Here is a 19,813-nt window from a genome sequence, read left to right on the forward strand (position 1 = left end):
TGCTGGAGCTCAGACCCCCCTTTCTAAAGCAGGTGCTGAGTGAGGTGCATTGCTCTTCAGAAGAACCCTGGCACCTTGTGGTGAAGTACAAGTTCTCATATGGGAGAGGTTTTCTTCTTTCTTGCCATGTGACATTGGCCGCGTTTCCTCAGCCGCTCTGTCTCTGACCAGTTCGTGGCCATAAGACTTTGGAACTTGCCCTCTCTGAGGGCATTTCTTGTTAATGAAGCTTCTTTTGATTAAGGGCATCAAATATCTGAGGGCTAACTGGTTTCCTACCCAAGCCTAGGAGGAAGGTCAACAGCAAACACCAAATTGTAGACCAGTACATCACCTATGCGGGTAAACTTCTTGCCAGTGATAAGAACTGTTTGGGAAAATCAAGGCAGGGTAGCTTTTGTGATAAGGCTCCCTAGATTCTGTTTCAATAAAAGTGAAATAATGTTCTTTACTGCCTTTGCAAGGTGTCATAATTACCTAAAAGGGCAGTTGCATCACCAGGCAAAGATGTCTCTCTTCTGAGACTGATGTCATGCCTAAAAGTAGAGGCCAGAAATCTGTTTCATGTCGTATCTCCTTTGTGCTACACTTGAAGGCAGTGTGACCTTGTTTAAGGGAAGGAAGCTGAATCCTTATCCCAGACTTAAAAGAACTTTGCAACTGCAATTCCAAGTTTAAGATGATCTGGGGCAAGATTTGCCATCTCTGATCTTGGCTGGAAGACTGGCTGGTGTCTTGCCCTTTGGAACATCTCTCTTGGCGTAATGATGTTTCTCTGAAGATTTCCTCCATGAATTGAACCCGTTATCGGTGCAGTGCCCTGCCACTTGCATTCTCCACAGGAGCAGAGGCCTTCAGAGGCAGTGGTTACACACAGCACTTCAGATCAAGTCGGATATTGTTCCATCTCTGGTTGGATCATCCTGGGGATCGAACTCCTGCAAACTCTCCAGATGACTCTGCAGTCCAAAGCTTAGGCTTTAGAGAAAGGAAAAAAAGGAAGTATCAAGTGTCACCTTACCCATCCTAGTCCTTAGCATACCTTGGGGGGAATTCTAAGGCTTAGCACCATCCAGGGCTTTTGTGGTTTCAGTTTGCCAGGTTGGACAGGGCTTGGAGCAGTCTGGTCTAGTGGAAGGTGCCCATGGCAGGGAGTTGGAATAAGATCAGCCTGAAGGTCTCTTCTGAGCCAAACCATTTTGGGATTCTGTGAAAGATTTGTCTGTTTGGGTGTTTCTCTATCCTCATGTCCAGGAGTCTGAGGTGGTAAATGCCTCAGTAAGATCCTCTTCCAGAAAATGCTCTCAGGAGTATCTATAGTTACGTATTTCCAGAGAGCTGTTCCACACAATAAGAAGCTTCCTATTCCAAAGACAAAATCCACTTGTCTTTGTAGTAGATGCTGCTTAATTTTCCTACTTAGTTTTTAGCGTGTATGTCAGTCAAGATGAGGGTTTTCCTTGAAAACCCTTGGTACCCAGAGTCAACAACCCTTGCAAATACTTCAGGTACCTCTGTTGGCTTTCAGGGCAGCACAGAACGCATGGAAAGAATTTCATTCTCAAATCCAAGGATTATTATTCACGACCATGATGGACAGAACTGTTGTGTACTCTGTCAACAAGAGGGATGGTGTGACATCACTTACATTCTGTCTGATGCATTCAGGTATTCCAGTCACAGCTCACTGTCTGGCTTTTTGGAACACTTCAAGAGGTAGACTGAGTTGTTTAGAGGAGAAGAAGTGTTGCTCAGTGGATTGAAGGCCTCTTATTGGCCACAGGGCATCTTGGAATAGTCTTTTTACAAGTACAGACCAGTCACTTCTGTATCTGTGTGCTCTGCATGTCTATCCCACCTTTCATTCCCCCTTTCCCTCATCCCTTGACAGTTTTCCTTGGCATGATATGCTTGTAGACCATGCTAAGTCTTATTTCAAAGTAGCGTGAGTTCCCTTTTCCCTCACAAAACCCCATAGGCATTGCTTTTCCCTAAATCCATCCCTGTGCTAGAGGAGTTGCTTGTCCTTCACACCTGACATATCAGGAAGGCATTTTTAAGATACTATCTCAGAAGAATAGTGCCAATAAAAACAGTTCCAGAGGGCTCTTTGCTCTGCCCAGCCCCTGAAAGTGGAGATCATCTGCTTCCAAAACCCCTGAGGCTGCTCGGGTGGGTCCCACCTTTGGTCCTCAGTGCCTTCTGTGTGGGGGCTGCATTACCTGCGGAGTGGTTACCTGCAGCTGGGCCTGGGTGTGAGTTTGCACTGTTGTAAAAACAGCTGGAAAAGCCCTTGGCACAACAGAACAGCTGTAGTTGCTGTCTGTGTGGAAGACTCCAGGCCCCTCTCCAGAAAAACTGATGATGTGGAAATTCCAGCTAGGAATCCCCAGCAGTGTGAGCTTACTGGTGAACTCCAGTTTTGAAGGTAAAGATGGAAAGAATTGTTCTACCAATGACTGTAATTCCTTGCAATCTGTGTGTTTTCACACTAGCTGGCTTTCCTGGAAATCAGCTGTGAGAGGAGATTGAAATGGCGCCATGTTTCCATGTCTGCGTGGTCTACATGAATTCCACTGTGACAGAGGGACATTAGACACCCTTTAGTGAGGAAATTTTCCTTGATATCCAATCTAAACCTCCCCTGGCCCAGCCTGAGGCCGTTCCCTCTCCTCCTGTCCCTGTTCCCTGGCAGCAGAGCCCGATTTCCCCCCCAGTTGCCCCCTCCTGTCAGGGACTTGTGCAGAGCCACAAGGTCCCCCCGGAGCCTCCTTTGCTCCAGGCTGAGCCCCTTTCCAGCTCCCTCAGCCGCTCCTGGGGCTCCAGCCCCTCCCCAGCTCCGTTCCCTGTCCTGGCCACGCTCCAGCCCCTCAGGGTCCATCCATGTGGACAGCAGTGCCAGAATTGTGTTTCCTGGTCAGCAGTGTCATTCTCCAAAGAGATTTGCATTATTCCTGGGAAAGGTGTGGAGCTGAACACCCACTACGAAGCTGCAGCTCAGCTGTGGCTACCACACAAGCTCACTCCTTACTACCTGTTGCAAATCAGTAGTGATGCTCTATTTATGTTTGCACAATGCCTCCAAGCAGTTTTTGCTACGACATGATTGTCTAAACACGTAAATTGAACTGCCAGAAGAAAAGGGCATTTGACTTAGTCATCCATTATTTAATTGTATGTGAGACCTGATTCTGGATAAGCACTAAATAGTAGGATACAATGATCTTATTTATCACTGGGGCCATTTGGGGTATGACAATCTGTTGTGATATTTTGGACACTTGACTAGAGAAGAGACTACATTGCTTAACTAGCTGCTCCTTCTGCTTTTTGGGGATTTTCTAGAATGCCAGAACGAAAAGAGAAATGATGCAACATTTGCCTCATATATCACAATCCTTTTGGATTTACAGGGTTGTTTCTAAGTAATCTAATATTTTTCTAGAACAAGCATTGTAGATGCCTCCTTGGGAGGGTGCTGAGGCCCTGGCACGGGGTGCTCAGAGCAGCTGTGGCTGCTCCTGGATCCCTGGCAGTGTCCAAGGCCAGGCTGGACATTGGGACTTGGAGCAACCTGGGATAGTGGAAGGTGTCCCTGCTCATGGCAGGGAGTTGGAATTAGATGATCCTTGGGGTCCCTTCCAACCTGAACCAGTCTGTGATTTTATGAATATGGTTTCCAAGTGTTTCTCTGGTTGTGTTTTTCATTGTTCCAGCCAGTGGCTTATTTTGAAATCACCTCAGAGTTTTATTTACAAAGTTGGAAATCCACTGGGCTTGGTGTGTAAGAAGAGAAATGTTGCCTGCAGGACTTCTTTTATAGAAACTCTTTGTGTGTCTTTGGGGAGCAGAATATCCAACAGGTTTGTGTTTTTCTTCAGGAGTTACTCACTCCCGGAAAATAAATGACTTGGAAATCCAGGAGACGGCTGCAAAAAAATGTAAAATGCTGCTATAAAATGATGAAGGATTTAAAAGGTAAAATTTTAGGGAATCCTTCATGTTCTCCGTCTGGGAAGTAGGCTCTTAGGGTATAAATCTGTTCATTTCAGTTTAAAATAGGATTTCCATGCCACCCTTCTCATCTCCAACACATCCAGTGGTTTGGGAACAAGGTGCCACAGAGACAGGGAAAGCCAATGTGGGGTACTGAGGCCATTTCTTCCCAGGTTGTCCTGCTCTGTTCTCCAGTGTTACCATTCTCCATTAGGACACTCAAAATGATCATTTCAATTATGTTATTTCATCTCTTTTGTTTACATCTCCCAGTTCTGCTGCTGCTTCTTCTGGCACTTGAGAATGTTGTAGGAAATCTCTCTTCAGCCCCTCTGTTGCTTTCAGTGCCTTCACCTCTGCTCCCTGGTTTGGAAAAGCTGCAAGAATCAGAAGAGAACTTGGAACACTGAGAGACTTCAGCTGGGGGGTGTAAGGGATTGTCTCCTGCTTTTTCATCCTGACTGGTTGCAGCTGGAGATGCTGATCCCCAAGGAGCGTGGGGGAAGTCCCGTCGGGCATCTTTCTCCTCAGGAATTCTGGAAATGCCCTCTTACTTTCCTCACTTCCTCTAGGAAACTTGACTGCTTTAAAGATGTACTTTCCCCCTTCTCTGTGCATCCCAGATGTGGTTTTTGCCCCAAAAGCTATGTGGGAGTTGTTGCCCGGTTCCTTCATCCACTGCTGCTCCTCTGCTGAGTTTTCCATCCCCAGCAGGCAGAATTTTCCCTGTTGTCCTGCCCCAGTCCCCCATCAGCACATAGAGCATCTCCTTTAATGATGTTTTTAGTACTCCTTTATGTCATGTGTAAGAAGTCCTTCTAAAGGAAAAATAAGACTTTTTCTTAATCACCTTTTGGTCCTTTCCATTGTGTCCGGTTTCATCATCTTCCTGCTTTTAGGAATTTGTTACATCTGTTCATTTATTGTTCTATAGGCTCAATGCTTTATTTCTTTCAGGGCTAGGATGTAACATCACAGTTTTGGCTGCCTTGAGTAAATTGGCATACCTTACTTAAAAGTTTTGTATCTTTGTACCAGTGGCTTCAGCAAATCCTGTGCAGGGCCAGGAACTGGACTCGATTATCCTTGTGGGTCCCTTGCAGCTCAGGAGATTCTGTGGTTCTTGGAATATGTTGGGATTTATCCAACCCCACAGTACCTATTTTACAATACTGAATTATTTTCATTTTCTTGATCAGCTCTCAGTGATCTGGTGTCTCCAGACTAGGCTTAGCTCCAGCTATGCAGTTCCGTGGCATGGGTTATTTTCTCTTAGGTTAGAATGTAGTTTAGTAGGTTTGAAGTAGAAATCCAGATTTGAAAGGTTTTCCCCATTGTTTTGCTTATTCTTACACTAGAAAACAAATGAAACTGTCGCTATCCAGTTAAGGTTATACTGCATAGAATGAAAACGTGCCTGCTGTGTAAACAGAGCTATCTAAGTGTTCAAAAATAATGGCAGGGGAGATGTTTAAAGGCTTGGAATAGAAATGTGTGGAAAAGTGGCAGTAGGACAGCCCTGCTTGAGTCCCTGAGCCCTGGCTGCTCTTTTGTGTAAATATGGAGTAAATCAGGAGTAAATAAGATACAGCTATGGATTGTCATTTCTTGAAAGCAGTGTACCACTGTTTAAAACTCACTTTAATCCTTGCAGACCAGTAATGGAGGAGGGAGTTTAAGTGATTATTCCTCCTCTGTCCCATCAACTCCAAGCACCAGCCAGAAGGAGCTGCGGATTGATGTTCCTCCCACTGCCAACACACCAACTCCTGTCCGTAAACAGTCCAAGCGCCGATCCAACCTCTTCACGGTGAGTGAGCCAGGGGACCCTCTGCTGCTGTGGTGTGCGTGGTGCTGTGGGGTCAGCCTGAGCTTCAGCCCTCTGCAGCTGGGCTGCTCTGACCCACACAGGAGTGGTGGCACGGAGCTGTGGACTCAAAAACGAGAACATCTTGGAATTATCATTGGGTGGTTCTGTTGGAGACTTAAACAGGAGCACTTTTCCTAGGAAGACAGGCTGAGAGACTTGAGGTTGTTCAGCCTGGAGATGAGAAGGCTCCAGGGAGACCTTAAGAGCCCTTTTCGGTGCCTAAAGGGCCTCTAGGAGAGCTGGAGAGGGACTTGGGACAAGGGCCTGGAGTGATGGGACTTCCACTGACAGGGCAGGGTTAGATGGGATACTGGGAAGGAATTCTTCACTGCGAGGGTGGGGAGGCCCTGGCACAGGGTGCCCAGAGAAGCTGTGGCTGCCCCTGAATCTCTGGAAGTGTTCCAGGCCAGGTTGGATGGGGCTTGGAGCAAGCTGGAATAGTGGGAGGTGTCCCTGCCCAAGGCAGGGGGTGGAGTGGGATGAGCTTTAAGCTCCTTCCCTAACCCAGCTATTCTACAACTACCCTGTGCTACTTTCATTACTATTTAGAATCAAATCACTTTTTTCTTCTCCAGGGTCAAAAAAGATGATGGAGTTTAAAGTAACTTTCTTCCTTCCCAAACCACCTGGGTTTTTGCTTCATTGAGAGGCCAAAAAGCCCAAAACCAACCAACCAACCAAAACCAGCAAATAGAAAGCTGCTTGGTGCAATATGTCACATCTTTGTTATGGAAAAGGAGTTTGGGGAATGCTAGTGAAGGCTTGAGTGAAGATTGCCTTGGTTTATCCCTCTTGCTGAAAGCTCTGGGATGGTGTTGCAGGTGTAATTGTGGTTTGTAAGCAGGTTTTTGACAGTTCACACACATCATAGCAAACTCAGAATCCTTGTGGGCTTTCATGTAACTCCCTTGGGGTTGTAGCTACGTGTTAGTTGTGTTTAGGAGCCCACAGCTTCCCTGTCAGCATGGGAATGTATATATTTTATTCTAAAGGTGATGTCATGCTCGCCACATTCAAATCCGATAAAACCATTTCCTCATGCTCTGAGGGATATCTGAGCCCTCCACCTTCCACAAGTGGAAAGTTTTGTCACTGTTTTGGAGCGCTGAGTGTGACAGCACAGAGCCCCAGGGATCCTGTGTCCATCCCAACAGGGGTATTTTGATTAAACCTGGTTCTCCCACTCCTGCAAAGGAAAGGAAGCAACACATTTGTGTTTGGGTGCAAATGTGGAGGTGGAAAACAATAAAATGAGTGGCCTGGCAAGAAGTGTCCCCACTTTGACGCCGATATTAGATAACAATTGTGCGGATTTCTTCCCAGTGGTGGGAACACTCTGGAGTTTGGTGGGAAAATTCCGGAGTTCCCAACCCCACTAGATGTCAGTGTCAGCCCAGAAACAGCCAGCAATCAGAGCTCTGGAAGCAGAGCTGGGATGCCACTGCATCCCTGGAAACATCGCCGACCATCCATGTCAGGGCTGAAGGGTGTGTGAGGTGCTGCAAGGGCTCTGTGGGGTGGTGTTGGCATTTGGGGAATTGGGGGTGTTTCAGTTTGGAGCAACTATAAACCTGAGAAAGGGAGGAGAGGAAAATAGGCCCATCTGCAGTCACAGAAAAGGTTTGAGAAGAATGTTAAGTCAGCTATAAACAAATAGACTCAAGCTCTGGTTTGGGATAATTAGTGAGAGCCGTATTTACTAATATGTGAGGCTGTTGATACTTGTTTAATGTCTGGTAGCTGGGAAAAATAATAATAATTTGGCTTTGCAGAATTAGTTGTGTCTTTTAAAGTGAGTGTAGTGAGATTGTTTAATGAGTTGCCCTGCGATCCATGTGCTGAAGTACTTAACACCCACTCTGCTGTAGCCCTGGTTTTGTGCCATATCAGCCAAGTTATAACCTAGAATTATTTAATTGAATAAATAGATGACCAGTATTTTCCGTGTAGGTGCAAACACAGTGTGTAATTTAAATATTATACTGTTTAGCTCTGGGTTTCTTGCTGTGCTTCTCTTCCCAGTCACTTATGCCTTTATCTCTTACAGAATCAGATATTTATCTGTTTAATAATTGCAAGTTACCTCTTGTTATCTAGCACAGGTAATCTGTTTAGTGATCTTTAGATCTGATGATGTTGGAAGAAAACTGGGCTAAGTAGAAAATATTTGATTCTTTACTTAATTAGAGCTTTCGAGTTGGAATAGGGTTGAGAATTTTAAACATGTTCCTGTTCAGTGCATTAAATGCAGCATCTGATCTTTTTGACTTTGAGTATTAATGTTTGTTGTGAAGCAATCATTGCAGCAGCTCATTTTCCACTTAGGTGATAAAAGAGAGGAAATGTTAGTAGAAGGGTTAATATCCTTTGTTTTGGGTAGTGTGATAACAGGGACCACCAAATAATAATGTATAGGGCAGGTGAGGATTTAAAATGTATATAAAATGTGAGGTCCACTGAGCAAGGAGCTGATTGTAACCATGTCTGATCCCACATGGGGTGAGGGAATTTCTGGCATAGAAAGGCACATTTCCTTTCCCACATTCAGTAATTACCTGTCTTATATATTTACAGAGCTCCAAGAGAGTTTCTCAAACTTAAAATGAACTCTCTCTGTCTCAGTATCTCCTGTTAGAGATGAGTATTTTTACTTTTGGGGTGCTCTGCAATGCAGGTCTGGGTCTGGTTGTGCCCAAACTCAGATGTGACAGCTTGGGGCAAGTTTTACATGGGTTAAGTCTGTGAGTGACTTCCAGTGCAAAGGGGAAATCACTCAAATTGTATTCGTGCAGGTGTTTTAAATGGCACCACTGAATGTGTGGATGTGCCATCAAAAAAAGTCCTGTGAAGTGTTACTCTTCCACTGGTTTGGAGTGGGTTTTTTTTTTTCTGCTGTAGGGATGCAAGATACATTGTGTGTGTCCTAGGTACGAAAGCATAAAAGATCAGATCTCTGTTTCACTGCACAATTTATCTTTATAAATAGCAGAGCGTGCTAAGATTCTCCCCTGGAAAATGTTAGGGATTCTGTGATTACGAGCAGCTGGAAGGGAATTTGCCTACCAGAAATCCCTACATTTCTGTACTTTTGGCACTTAGCAATGTTTTGCACGTAGATATTTCCCTTCCACGTGCAGCGTGTGATTTCCAGCTGCGATTACTTTTTAGGGAATGGTGATGATGTGAAACTAGAAATGAAAAGCAGCACGCAGATATTCAGCCTGCATTTCAGAGGCAGGGTCCTTTCTCTAAAAAAAGTCAGATAAAAAAGAAACATTCAAGTTGACAACTCCCCTCCCAAGGATTTGGGCACCTTCACTGAGTTTCTTTACAATGTCACTTACGGGCGCTTTGCGCCATTGAAGCTTTGTTTTGCCTTGTATTCTTGGGAAGTGGCACTTTCAGAGGCAGAAATCTGTCTTGAAGGACGAGGAACAATAGTTATCCTGCACACTGGATTTCATCCCTCCCACTTGTTTTGCTTGCTTTCATTTGTTCTTTGTTTAATTCCCCGGCACGTCATTCCATTGCCCCGAACCATAGTAACTGGTGATAGGAGCCCATTCCCGGCGGAGCGGGGCCGGCAGCACGGGATCCCCACTGGGTGAATGTGTTGCTCAGAATGCTGTTACTTGAAGTCCTCCTCGCTGGCTTCCCTCCCTCCCCTTCCCTCCTCTCATGCCCGGGGGCAGCTGCTCCGGGGGTTTATTCTTCCTTCCACCCCTTTGTGGAATGGGGGAAGCGGGCATTAGCGATCCACGATCCCGACTGTCCTCCGGATTTCGGTGTTCCGAGCATCTCTTGCCGCTGGAAACGCGGAGCGGGCTCTGACGTCGCCCCGGGTTTCGTTAGCTCCCCATCGTGGTGCCGGACACCACAAATGGGCTCCTTTCATACATCAGCGCCGAGTTGAAAAGCACATGAAAATGTTTTCCCATTTCCGATATTGTGTGAGTAATGTTCCCATTGGAAAGTAATGGAGTGAAGTTGTCACTTGTCAGTGCAGTTATTAAGGAGGATGACTCGCAGGTCTTCTTTTTGTAATAAAATAAATCTGTCAAAACCATTGCGCTCGTGCGTTCTGTCGCAGGAACGGGCTGCACCCTGAGTAACTTCTTCCAATTCCCATGTAACTTGCTAAAGTCAAGAAGTGAGCGCTGTGACCTTACTCCTGCAGCAGTTCCAGCCTTAGAGAAAGCCAGGATAAAGCAATTCAGGCTTTAGACATTGGTTAAATCCTCCTCATGCTAATTTTTCCACATTGTGTTGAGATAACTTTTTCCAGCATCAGTCACCAGCTTTTCTTGCAGTTCCAACTTTCTAACTATCCCAAAGCAGAAAAAAATAATGAGTTAAAGTTCACATGGTCAAAACCAGCATTATAAAATCGTATTTCTAAATAGTTGCTGACTTTTCTAAGAACCACACAGGTGTGAATTAAATGTATGCGTGGGTATATTAAATTTTTGAATGAGGAGATGGCACCTTCATTCCGCTTTGGAGCTACTGTTGGAAACTTCAGAAACGTGTCCTCTGATGTTCTGGATCTTCAGACAGTGAAGCTGTAACTCTTTAAACCCAAATGCATTTCAAACTAGTGGATGGTTGAAATTTATGGGTGGCGGATGGGAAATTTATTCGGATTTTAGGATGGTTGTGTACTTGTGTAGATCCAACCCGCAGCTTTTGAGCCTAGATTTACCTGCCAAATAATTTTTTAATTGCCTTCTCCCTCCCCCCCCCCCCCAAAAAAAAGGCAAATGAGAGCATCCTCCGTGTGCATTTAATAGAGCACAAACTTTTCTTTTCGCTCTGCAGTCTCGGAAAGGGAGCGACCCAGACAAAGAGAAGAAGGTCCTGGAGAGCAGAACAGACAGCATTGGAAGCGGCCGAGCAATCCCAATTAAACAGGTAATGCTGAAATAGTTGCATTTTTTTTCCTCCCCTGCTTTCCATAGTTGGGAGACACACCTCGGGTCCGTGGCACTGCGGTGGCGGGGCCGAGCGCCGAGCGGCGTTTGATGTGCGCCGGTGATGAATGTGGAAGTCACTCACTTGACATCAATTAGGAGAGGTTCCTATGTGTATTAAAATAGGATCATTAGAATAAGAAGAGGGAAAATGTGACAACAGGCCTAATGAAGTGCAGTCTGCCGGCCTGCATATGGAGCGGGTTTCTAGGCTGTGCTGGCTTCAAAGCTGCCTTTGTAGAGGGGGCTTTGATTGGGCCGAGTGCTGCCAGGCGCAGGGTAAATCAGATCGCTCGACAAGAGCCCCTTGTGATCGCAGGAATAGCCTGATGTGGCCCTAATTTGCTACCACAGACGGACATCTGAACACAGTTTCAGGCTGCTCCGTAACAACGAGGCAATTAGTTGTGATAATCATGGCCGGTGTGTCAGCTGCGCGCTCTTGTTTGTAATTTGCTAATGAAGGAATTGTAACTTTGATTAGGTTCAGTTTCATTTAGACCTTATTATATAAGAGAACGTTTACAGCTGTAATGTGTGGCCTTAATTAAACTTTCTCATTACACAACAGGACTTGAAGCCGAGGATTTGTTTTGGTCTGTTTTACTAGCTTAGATGCGCTTTCATTAGCCTGGAAACTCGATGCTAAATTGTAGCTGGGAACACTCCTCTGCAAGGCAAGAGCAAGTGCCAGTGTTGGATGGGAAGTATTTGGGGAATGAGATGATTGACTTTCTCAAATGAAATGGCACTGACTCCATGGGGTTGACATCTCCACGTTCCCATGGAATGCTTCTCACACGGTTTCTGTGCTAGTGTTTGCAAGTGTTTACTCATGTGTGAGTCGCCTTGCTAGAGATAAGCTCCTGTTCTTTGCCACTTATTTTCTTCCCACAAGTTTCTCTCCAGTTGTTTTGGTGCCTTTCCTGCCCTCCAGAGGCTTACTTGCCTCTCCTAATCTTCCCTCAGTCCATGCCTTACCTTGCCAGGTAGCCCTGGATGTCCCATGTGGAGCTGGGTTTACATATTTTGGGGTGTTTTGTGTTTTTCCTCTATTTCTGGATGTGAGGAGGAGGTGATTTTGTACCCTTAACTATCAGCTGTGATTTTTCTTCTTAAAGTCATTCTAAAAGACCTTTTGGGACCATCAGGCAGCAAAAATGCTGTCGTGTGTGAATCTCTAGTAGGCAAATTTTAATCAAGCACACTGCAATCCAGAAGAGCAGTTTGAAAGCACAGGAGCTCAGTATTTGGCTCTGCATTCAGGGGAGGAGATTCCAGGCATTTGAAGCAAGCTACAATTTTATTTTCCTCCAGCTTTTGTATGGTACAGGATGGGTTAGACCGGCTGCAATCCTTCTGGGTAATGCTAATTAAACAAAAGTGCAGCTGAGAATGTAAAACTGAGGAGTGGATGTGCCAATATTTATTCCAGGCATACATACTGTTCTTTCCTAAAATGCTGTGGTACGGAATTAATTTGATTAAAAATGCACTCGTAGGGAGAGTATTGTAAGATAAATATCGTAAGTGTGATTGTGCCACAACGTGTTGTAACAAAATATCCCCTACAATAGCTGGAATTTCTGTGTGGAAAAATTCTCCTTGCAACCCTGCTCGTGTACCAAATGTGAGCAATCTTTTGGGAACGTGTCCTTCTTGTTACTAGTCCCAATTATGGTAATTTCATTTTGTCACGTACAAGCCATTACCTACAAATCCTTGATGTGTGTCCTCAGCAGATCCATCCTGTTCATTGGGGTTTGGGGATGGGAGGTTGGGAGGTGTGCAGTGCTGCAGGGTGGCTGCTCCCAGTGGGATTTCACATCACACTGAGATGTCAAGAGGAGGGATTTTGGAGGTCTGGTCAGTAGAGGTGGCTCCAGGATCAGTTGTTGATACAGCCACATTCTCAGGGGGCTCGACAGGTGCCTTGGACCTGTCTCTGAGGCAGCAGAAATTCCTGCTAGGAAAGTTGATGTCTTATTTCATACCTTAATTGGGAGTAAGACAGAGGGATGTGAAAGGGAACTTCTCAACCTAAAAGTCTTACTGCTGCTGTTCTTCTTAAGATGAGAAGCCTCTTCCATCACGATGTTTTCTGTGGCAAACGGAATCAGAGAGTCAGGTTGGAAAAGCCCTCTGAGATCACCAAGTCCAGTGTTTAAACAAGCACTGTCAAGGCCACCACTAACCCATGTCCCCAGGTGCCACATCCTCATGGATTTTAAATCCCTCCACGGATGGGGACTCCACCACTGCCCTGGGCAGCTGTGCCAGGGACTGACCACCTTTTCAGTGAAGAAATTTTTCCTGATATCCAACCTGAACCTTCCCTGGTGCAACTTGAGCCTGTTTCTTCTTGTTTTGTCTCTTATTGCTTGGGATACTTAGGGATAGAAAGAGAAATCTGGTTTCAGGCTGGAGCATTCCCAGGATTGCTGTGGGAGAATAAAGCTAAACAACAGTAACAACAAGAGCTCCACCATAAAAAACCCCGAACAAACATCAAAACCAAACCCAACAACGCCCCACAAACAAATGATAAAACCTCCAGCCAAAACAAGTTGTTTGGAGGCTGGAAATGTTGTGGTTTTGAGGAAAAATGGAATCTCTCCCAGCACTATGAAAGAGTTGCTGATCATTCTGGATCCAGGAACGGACCTGCGCAGCTTGCCAGTGGGTTTTGATCAAAAGAAGCCAAGAGTTGCAACCTGCTCCTGCATTCCTGTTCTTGGTCCCTGAATCCCTGTGAGTTTAAAGGAAATCCCTGGGAGTTTGGGAGAGTTTGGGTGGAGCCCTGAGCAACCTGGTCTTGGGGAAGGTGTCCCTGCCCATGGCAGGATGCTGGAATGAGATGGAATATCATTCCAACCCAAACCATTCCAGGATTCCATGGAAGAGGTGAAATTATGAGTAGCCTCTTTCCTTCCAAGGAAACACGTCATTCCTTCAGGGCTTTATCCTTAACTCAGAGCAGCCTGGTCAAAAAGAGTTAATGTTCATATTCTCTGCGTCCTTTCTACATGCTAAAGCTGATTTTTCACTGCAGTGCTGAATGTGATTTTATTGGGCTAAGCCATATAAAGCTGTCCTGATGACCCTTCCTGCTCCCAGCAGAAACCCCAAATGCAGGCAATGAAAAGCAGGCTTGTTTTTAAAGGGTGGCTGTTCACTCCTGCCAAAATACTCTTAAGGTGAGTGAAATTTTGGGAAGGCCCATTTCCTGGGGAGGTACCAATACCTTGTGCATGCACAGCCATATCAGCATGCCTTAAATCCCGGACTTTGAGCAACTGCTGAGAACTGGGAATGGCAGAATTTTTAAAAAAGGGTACAAAATTTCACTTGTGTGCTATTTAAATGTCTTGTGCAAGTCAAATGGAGTCAGAAAAAGTCTTGAACAATATTGGCTCCAAGTTAAAATCCGTAGAAAGTTCTGGACTTCTGAGAAAGAGGTGCTTAAACTAAGAATATTTAAGCTATTTTCTGTAGCACTGCTAATAATACAGCGAGTGGCTTGCTCTGATTGGAGAATCCTCCCTTCAAACCCATTTATTCTGGAAAAGAAGACTTGTTCCTGGTAAGCCTGAGTGAATATTTTGAAGCACACGTTGGGCTGTACAGTTTTGGGGACTTAGCTTTCTAGGATGGGAGGTTTTGTAGCGTTTGGGGAAAATTACTTCGGTTTTCGTGGGTTTGGGAAATCTTTATCAGTAGGGCATATTCAAATTTGAAAAAAAAAACTGCACACAACAAGAAAAATAAAAGCAAGAAGCTCAGCTCAGCGGTGAGGGGGCTTGTCATGTATTAATTTTTCATTGCTGTGGAGAATTGTACATACATAATCACTTGATTGCAGTGGGAGTTAGTGAGCTCCTATGGTGTCATTTGCATAAATCTTGTTAAGTCAATGGCAGTTAATGAAGTACAAATGAGCCTGGAGAAGGTGACATGCAAATCGTGGGTGGCAGATGGGAGGTCTGTTTTTGGGATGGCAGCTGTGTGCTCTTTCTTTTTTTTTTTTTTAATTTTTATTATTTTTTTTCCTCTGTCCTGCCCCCATCCCCCCCCAGCCTGGAGTGTAAATAAATACGTAAGGGCTGGCCTTGACTTTCTGCTCCCAGCCCTTCTTCTCTTTGCCCTTTGCACTTAATCACAGATGCTCACATCATTATAGACTCCAGCTATATAACCTTGACTGTTCTTTTACCAAAAACTGGCCAAAACTGATGTTTGACAGGTTGTCTCCACCCTTGGCTTACCCTGGGAGGTGCTGCACCTCTCCTGCCGCCCAAATTCCTGCATCACTCAGGGATGACAAACTTGAAGCCTGGATTGGAAATAAATGTTCTAATGGTTAATGCTGTATTGATGACACAGTGAAAAATTTGCCATCCATGACTTGCAAAGGTGAACTTCAGAATCCATTCCCTTCCCACAGTTTGCAAATGGCTGGATTAATGGAGAAAGTGGAATATCTTACTGAGGCTTTACTTTTAGGTGATATTTCAAATGACCTTCTTTGCCTGCCAGCTTGGCACATTTAAGTACATTAAAGTAATCTTAATGAAATTAGGTATTTTGTCTTTTTTCTTTTCCCTTTACTCTGACCTAAAAATGGCAAATATTTTTTATGTCAAGGCAATGGGGTGGCATCACTGATCTGCTGTTCATGAAGAAGAGTTTGGTTCCTGGATGCACAACTTGCAGTTTTTCCTTAAGATGGGCATAAACAAAACTGGCACTTCCCAACATACGTCTGAATTTTATAAAAAATCATTAAACTCAGCAGAGGTAACTTTGAAGAGGCTCTCATCAAATGTCTAACGTTAAAAAACCTGTCACTTTTCCTCAGCTCCCCACAGGTGTAGGTCAGTCTTGCCTCTGCTTCACTAGAGATTTCCTACTCCCTAAACTTGGTTTTGTTCATTTTTAGCCCTAGTTGGGATGTTTAAGCACCAGTTACACAATTACAGCTCTTGCATGGAATAACACACAGTGCTGTTACCTTGGTGCTTCCATTGAAGCTGCGAGATCATCCTGCTTGCAGTGTGTTTTCCCTTAAAATACCCGTAGCTGTCTGTCCAGCTGCTGGAGCATTTCAGCAGGCACGGCACTGTCGTGGCAGTAGGTTTTGAAAAGGGATCATCTGCCATGTCTGGTCAGTCAAAGTGATGTCCTTAGTCATCCTCACTCCCACAAGAGCACTGCAGTGCTCCGGGCAAGTGTCACATCCGAGACTCGCCGTCCTCACAAACAGTAAATGGTCTTTGCAGGAGCTTTCCTGGCTGCAGGTGTTTACTTGGAGTCTACCAGAAGAGAGAACAAATAAGCAACGATCTTAGCAGCTCTTGCTGCTTAATTCATCGGACTTGACAGGGTGAAAAAAACGATCTAGAGGAGCACGACAGACAGATGATGCTACAGCCAGGAGTGCCTGGGCTTATCTGGTGGCTTCTCTCTTCTGTCTGAGTTCAGCATCAGGTTGTGTTTTGAAATGAAAGTGGCTAATGCAGGTAGGGGCCAAAAGCAGTTCAGAAGGATGGCAGCAAACGTGGAGGGCGCACAGAACCCAGGATTTACTTCCCTTCCTTACAGCTGTGTGTTTCTGCACTGAAGCCCCTGTTTCACCAACGCACAGACCCAGCCCGCTGTGCTGCTGCTGCTGCTCCTAAACAGAGAATCCCAGAGTGGTTTGGGTTGGGAAGGACCTTAAAGTTCATCTTGTTCCACCCCCTGCCATGGGCAGGGACACCTTCCACTGGACCAGGCTGCTCCAAGCCCCAATGTCCAGCCTGGCCGTGGAGACTTGCAGGGATGGGGAAGCTTCTCTGGGCACCCTGTGCCAGGGCCTCCCCACCCTCACAGGGAGGAAATTCTTCTCCATATCCCATCCAACCCTGCCCTCTTTGAAGCCATATCCCCTTGTCCTGACACTCCAGGTTCTTGTGAAAAGTCTCTCTCCATCTTCCTCTTAGGCTCCCCTCAGGTCCTGGAAGGAGCATTGACCAAAACTCCCTCTGCTTTGTATTTTTCCTTATGGATGCTCAGGTAGGTTTGTAGACTGCTGTTTGCAAGGCAGCGCTGGGTGTCTCCAAGGAGCAGCTTTCCCAAAGTCAGGACTGACGTGATTTACAAGGAACTGGCAGATGACATGGTTTGATTTATTTATCTCCAGCGTGAGGTGTAATTTCCTCTGTCACACGTCTGTCTAATCACAGTAATCAGTCTCCAGATCAGCTTGTACAAACACCAGGGTATGGTGTGGTGCCAAATACTCTTAGTGCTGAAATCTTCTGTGTAATTCTTCTGCAATTGTTTATAATCAGAACATACACATTTTACTGGGGTTTTTTTTTAATTAGCTGATTACCAGTTATAAAATGTTTTGTGCTCGCTGTGGTTCTGTAAATTGTTAACTGGTCGCTACCAGTATAATTAAATATTTCAGAGCACTTGGCTACGGTTGCATTGAACTGTGAAGAAATAATGTTATATAGCCAATCAAAAAGAGATACTTGTAAACTCATTTAAAGCGTCAGAGTGTGTTAGGACTATCATGGTGATGCTTATTGCAGGAGAAATTAAAGATACAGTTTTGTGCTAAGAGGCAATACAGAAATTAGTTCCTGAATTAGTTGTTAATTGATTTGGTAATTCCCTGGGGTCTGCATGCTCTTTTTTCCTTTTTCGTTGTTGCATTCAGTTAACAGTGACTATTCCCAGTGCACTTGAAATATTTTTTCCAATTAGATCAAATGTGCCCTTACATCAGAAGAATGGCTTCAGCTCCATGTACCTGCCTGGAATAATGTTTAATTTGACTGTGGAAGCCTGGTTTGTGGGTTTTTCCACTTGATGAGTTTCAGATGCCATCCCAAGAAAAGCTGTAGTCCTTAGAATTTGAAATAAAGTAGCATTGAAAAGCTGTCTTGGACATCTAGAGCTGGGAGCTCCGGGTGTTAAACCCTTCCCTTGCCCAAGGATCAGGCTTCTACTCCAAGAGCATGGCCTCTTCTGCCTCTTGGCCACAGCCTGCAGACCTGGGCACGAGCCTCAGCCTCTCTGATTGAGACAATTCCTCTTTTTCCTCATGCATCCATCAGTTTGTCCCACTGGGTCCTCCCATCTGCTTCCTCCTGCTTTCTGGAGTCTGCTGGTTTCCCTTCCTGGGATGTCTGAGGGTTGCAGGAAGAAGCTGGAATTTGGGTCTTTGGATTATAAAGATTAAATTTCTAATATGTTTCTTTTAATTAGTCTCCTAATTTTTTGTAGTCCCTAAAATATGAATTTTCTGTTTGACATCTTATAAAATGTTATTGCACCTCTAAATACTTTGAATACCCAGGCCTGTCATACAGTGATAGTGCCAAGCATTCTTAGACCAAGGTGAGCTCCCTACAGCTGTTCCACAGGTGCACTTAAGGATCCATAAATGAAATATTATCAATACACTTTTCAGAGAAATTGACTTTCCATCTCTTTTTTTGACTTCCCATGGCTGTGACCTGGAGCTAAGGGTGTATTTAATTGTTTATTAGTGTTGATTTGGGCAGGGGGCACACAATTTCAAACATAATGTTCCATTTATTTGTGTGGCCCAGCCTTCAGAGTGAGCAAAGGAGACCAGTGCTTTGTAGGGCAATGATGGAGAGTAGCAGGATCACCAGCTTTAAAAATGTAGGGAAATTTTATGTTTCCTGAATGTTTTATAAATGTGTTTCCTAAATGTTTTATGTGTTAATGCCATAAGAGGTCGTAGATTGCTTATGACTGCCAGTAAGAAGTGTTCAACTCCATCTTCCTTATTTATTGATTCATTTATTTTAAATCCCATCCAAATGTAGTTCTCTTGATGTTTCTTGAAAGAGACAGGGACAAACTTGTGGGTTAGAGTAGCAGCTGATGATTTCCTAGCTGACACATCAGGTGTGATTGTAGCTCTTGCTCATCCTTAAGATTCAAAAGGAGAAGATTCAAGAGGAGACATTCCAGCTTTTGTTTGGAATAGAGTGTTGATCAGGTTAAGCATCCTTGGAGAGACTGTGGAAAGAGAATGGAAGCAGGGAGGAGCAGAGTGCCAGGAGATTATCAGCCTCTGCAGAAATAATAGGGAAAGAGCTTTTCTTATCTAAAATACCAATTTTTTTTAAAAAGTGGGGGAAGAAATGCCTATTGTATAAAAGAAGCCAGGTGCTGCTCTTTAGGATAAACCAGTCAAGGATCTGTTTTCCAGTGTTGGTAAGAGAAGGCGCAGAGCATTTGTATTTACCTGAGGCTCTAACATGAACATCCTCCTCTTGTGCCTGGTGCTGAGAACGGGCTCCCCCAACTTCCAGGATTTTGGGTCCAGTAACAATGGAGTGAGTAGGGCTGGAGCCTACAGGAAGCAAGCTAAGCAGTCCCTCTGGTGAGACTATGGAGGATTTAATACATTTGGGATGTTCTCATCCTGTTCTGTGTGCTGGATATTGCAAATGCTGGAGTATCCGCAGGACAGAACGTGGGGAACAGCTGTCAGAGTGCTTTGGTGGAGAGGAGAGGCAATGAGCAAAAGCAATGGAGGTGTAAAAGGGAACATCAATAAAGCAAGCCATAATACGACTTTAAAAAATTTATTAGAATTTTCCAGTGCTGGAATGGTGTTATATATCAGGGTGGCATGTCAGTGTGACATGCAGAGAGTGACAGCAGCGAGGGCACTGTGGGATCTTCACTGTTGCCCTAAGGCTCCGAGCTGGCCCCTGGCCAAAAGCCTCTGACTCGAGGTGATGCTTCAATAGTTGCATCTAGAAAATGCTTTACAAGATGCAGTCTCTTTATCTGAGCCACCTTCATCTGTCCAGGTAATCAAAACACCCCCACAAAACGATGGCATTGGTCAGTGGCTGAGTGCATGAGTTTATAGCCACAGAATCAGAATATCCTGAGCTGGGAGGGACCCACAAGGATCAAAGTCCAACCCCTGGCCCTG

General features: G+C 44.9%; 1 protein-coding gene across 16 annotated transcripts in view; it reads left to right on the top strand.

Moving 5' to 3' along the window:
- AGAP1 (ArfGAP with GTPase domain, ankyrin repeat and PH domain 1) overlaps positions 1-19,813 on the top strand; it is a 315,433-nt gene that overhangs the window by 140,633 nt on the left and 154,987 nt on the right. For 15 of the 16 annotated variants that reach the window (XM_048310096.1, XM_048310097.1, XM_048310099.1 and 12 more), the window contains 2 exons: positions 5,651-5,806; positions 10,685-10,777. In XM_048310096.1, the coding sequence (XP_048166053.1) occupies positions 5,651-5,806; positions 10,685-10,777 (249 nt within the window). The remainder of the gene's footprint in view (positions 1-5,650; positions 5,807-10,684; positions 10,778-19,813) is intronic. The other variant, XM_048310091.1, reaches the window with a different exon arrangement.

The sequence above is a fragment of the Corvus hawaiiensis genome, chromosome 7, assembly GCF_020740725.1.
Source record: "Corvus hawaiiensis isolate bCorHaw1 chromosome 7, bCorHaw1.pri.cur, whole genome shotgun sequence".
NCBI classification, from domain to species: Eukaryota; Metazoa; Chordata; class Aves; order Passeriformes; family Corvidae; genus Corvus; species Corvus hawaiiensis.